General features: G+C 41.7%; 1 protein-coding gene across 3 annotated transcripts in view; it reads left to right on the top strand.

Annotated features, from left to right (window-relative positions):
* The window catches only part of APTX (aprataxin), an 18,351-nt gene extending 15,819 nt beyond the window's left edge, over positions 1-2,532 (top strand). For 2 of the 3 annotated variants that reach the window (XM_007464939.1, XM_007464938.1), the window contains exons 7-8: positions 992-1,095; positions 2,257-2,532. In XM_007464939.1, coding sequence (XP_007465001.1) covers positions 992-1,095; positions 2,257-2,411 — 259 coding nt within the window. In that variant the 3' untranslated portion in view covers positions 2,412-2,532. The remainder of the gene's footprint in view (positions 1-991; positions 1,096-2,256) is intronic. The other variant, XM_007464940.1, reaches the window with a different exon arrangement.
* The last annotated feature ends 1,059 nt before the right edge of the window (positions 2,533-3,591 follow it).

Raw genomic sequence — 3,591 nt, 5'->3', positions numbered from 1 at the left:
CACTCTTTCAGATCTTTGCTTTCATGACTGCTTTCTCAGCTCAAATCACTGCCTGGGAGAGGCCTTCCCTGGACACCCTAGCTACTTAAAGAGGCAGCCTCTACCCTCAGGCACTCTCTATCCCATTTCCTTGTTTTATTTTTTTCTTAGCAATGTTAACATTTTGAATTTTCCTTGTTTATCTGTTTACTTATTTATTATTTCTCTCCCCTCATTAGAATATAATTTCTGTAAGGGCATAGGCCTTTCCCATTTTGTTCACTGCTAAATTCCCAGTGCTAGTACAGTGCTTGGCCCGAGTAGGTACTTAATGAGCCGTAAATAGTCTTTTTTTTTTTTTTTTTAATTAGGATATAGTTGCTTCACAATGTTGTGCTAGTTTCTGCTGTACAGTGAAGTGAATCAGCCATATGTATACACATATCCCCTCCCTTCTGGTTTTCCCTCCCCTCTAGGTTACCTCAGAGCATCGAGTAGAGTTCCCTGCGCTATACAGCAGGCTCTCATTGGTTATCTATTCCATACATAGCAGTGTATACATGTCAGTCCCAATCTCCCAATTCATCCCATCCCCTTTCCCCTCTCAGTGTCCATGCATTTGTTCTCTACGTCTGTGTCTCTATTTCTGCTTTGCAAATAAGATCATCTATACCATTTTTTTAGATTCCTCATATATGCATTAATATATATTGGGTTTTCTCCTTCTGACTTACTTCACTCCATATGACAGTCTCTAGGTCCATCCATGTCTCTACAAATGACCCCATTTCGTTCCTTCTAATGGCTGAGTAATATTCCATTGTGTATATGTACCACATCTTCTTGATCCATTCATCTGTCAATGGACATTTAGGTTGCTTTAAATAGTCTTAAGTGAATGAATGAATGAGTGGAGTTAAATGGAAACACTATCAATATTTTACATACCCATACTTTTTGTCATTTTGATTAAGCTAGGTTTAATGGTCAATCTTTGTTTCCTTTCAACTAGCCATGTACACCTTCATGTGATCAGCCAGGATTTTGATTCTCCTTGCCTTAAAAACAAAAAACACTGGAATTCTTTCAATACCGAATACTTCCTCGAATCACAAGGTAAGCAGTGTTCTTTGGTTTTTACATTTGTTTCATTTTCTCAGTCATTCTTTTTTAAAAAAATTAATTAATTAATTTACTTTTGGCTGTGTTGGGTCTTTGTTGCTGTGCATGGGCTTTCTCTAGTTGGGGTGAGAGGGGACTACTCTTCGTTGCAATGTGCAGGCTTCTCATTGAGGTGGCTTCTCTTGTTGCAGAGCATGGGCTCTAGGCACATGGGCTTCAGTAGTTGTGGCACGTGGGCTCAGTAGTTGTGGCTTGCAGGCTCTAGAGTTCAGGCTCAGTAGTTGTGGTGCACGGGCTTAGTTGCTTGGCAGCATGTGGGAGCTTCCCCGATCAGGGATCGAACCCCTGCATTGGCAGGCAGATTCTTAACCACTGCCCCACCAGGGCCCTTCTCAGTTGTTCTTATACTTGATTCATTTGTTTCCCAAAATAACCTGGCTTCAAAAACCCATGTACAACTTTGTGTTGCCTGTACAGAGAGCCCCATTAAAAGAAACTGGGTTATTTGGATTGTAGTAGGATTGCCACTTTGCTGTGAGCAGCCTTCTTGGGGGACTTAGAATGCTGTTATGTCAGATTGTTAAACAATCTAAAAATGATTGTTTAACAGTGGGGGACGTCAGAGGTTGTCCTGAGAATTATTGGAGTTCATGGATCTGAAAGCTCTAAACAGTTATTTCTTCCTTCTGCCAGCAGCTAGGGGGCTGCCTTCCGTCAAGAGTGGTTACTTAACAGGGGAAGGCTGTGTATACAGAAGGAAGCATTTCCCAGTGTGTATACTGTGGAACTTCATCATGCTGGGATGTTAATGATGACAGCTCCCATTGACCAAGGGCTAACTAGGGGTAAAGCCCTGTGATAATTAGCCTTTAACATAGTAACATGGATTGCTTAGAGTGTATCCTGAAGGAATGTAATCATCTCAGAAATAAGTTGCTCAGATTTAGAACCTGACTGAGCCCATTTTCCCAATAGTGAATGTAACCTCAAGTTTACTAGCTTTAAGGATACCTGGCATATTGGGAGTCAGATTTCCTTCCTTCCTTCCTTCCTTCCTTCCTTCCTTCCTTCCTCCCTCCCTCCCTCCCTCCCTTCCTTCCTTCCTTCCTCTTTTTTTTTGTATCTGGGCTCTAAACTCTATTTCCTTGCTTGCAGCTGTGATTGAGATGGTACAAGAGGCTGGCAGAGTGACTGTCCAAGATGGGATGTGTGAGCTCTTGAAGCTGCCCCTCCGTTGTCATGAGTGCCAGCAGCTGCTGCCTTCCATTCCTCAGCTGAAAGCGCATCTCAGGAAGCACTGGCCAAAGTGATTCTGTGGAGCCTGAACTTCTGCAGCAGGTGTGGCTGATTGTTTAGACCAAATTCCTGACACCTGTTTTGGATTGTGTGTGAACTTTTATTTCTTGAATTAAAACATGCAATTTTTTTTTTCAAAGCTTGTTCTATTCCTGAGTGGCCACAATATGGGGTGACTTGAATAGTTCAGGAATTAGGAATTAGGGTTTGTCATGGATGTGTTCTCTGGTGAGGGTGGCTGAGATAGACCTGGCCCACCATCTCCAGGAGCCACATCAGGTCTGACTAATGGGAGCAAAGGCATGTTCAAACTGATCAAACACAGGATATAGAGGCAGAGGGCTGCTTATATATTTCTGTTTCTTACATTTATCCTTCCTCCTCAGAGGCAGGTGGTACCCTTTCATCAGAGCAGCCAGAATGGTCTCTTATTTATCCTGAAGGCACTGATTGGTCTTGTTCTCTGATCTTAATCTGGTCTGTAATATTCTCTGTCTTTCCCTCCTTCATAGGGAGACTTAGTTTCTTCTGTCTCCTTCATTGCTTTCTATCCCAAACCACCCAAATGCTCCTTTTCCCAGGAAGTCTGTCTCATCAGTTCTTCTTCACTCTGAGCAAACAGGCTAGGTGAGGGGGTAGAAGGATGGAGTTTTCTTCTAATATCAGGAGTTCCTGGATGGTATGGAAATACTCAGCCATATGTTCATCACAGTTCAGCTGTCAAGTCTTCTTGGTGTCTTGCTTAGATCTGTTGTCTGAAAATAAAGTTCATTTGTTTGGGGTGTCTCTTAGGTAATTGAAAACTATCAGGAGTTCAGCTAATAGTCACAAAGTCAGCTCTGATGCACAAAAAGATAGTTGTTGAATGAAAAGTTGCACAGAACCCCATTGCTTCACCTTTCCCTCAGAACAAATTTGGATGGAACAGTTGGATTAAGTTACTTTTTGGATAACATCAAAACTAAAGGTGAAGGGAAGTCTAAAACATTATTTTTGATCTGTTGTTGATCTATTTGGCGGTGTGACATTTTTTGCTTGTTTGTAAAAAAGGAAAAGAACATCTTAACAATAACTTCTTTCTGAAGAGAGAAAAACCTCAATCCACAGAGACCACATTTGACCTGTGTCTCTCACAAATAAACAAGATGCCACAGTGGTTTTTTGGTGAGCATGGGTATAGTCATAATTAGTAGT

The sequence above is a fragment of the Lipotes vexillifer genome, unplaced genomic scaffold (genome assembly GCF_000442215.2).
Source record: "Lipotes vexillifer unplaced genomic scaffold, Lipotes_vexillifer_v1.1 scaffold110, whole genome shotgun sequence".
NCBI classification, from domain to species: Eukaryota; Metazoa; Chordata; class Mammalia; order Artiodactyla; family Lipotidae; genus Lipotes; species Lipotes vexillifer.
This window is presented reverse-complemented; position numbering and strand designations above follow the sequence as displayed.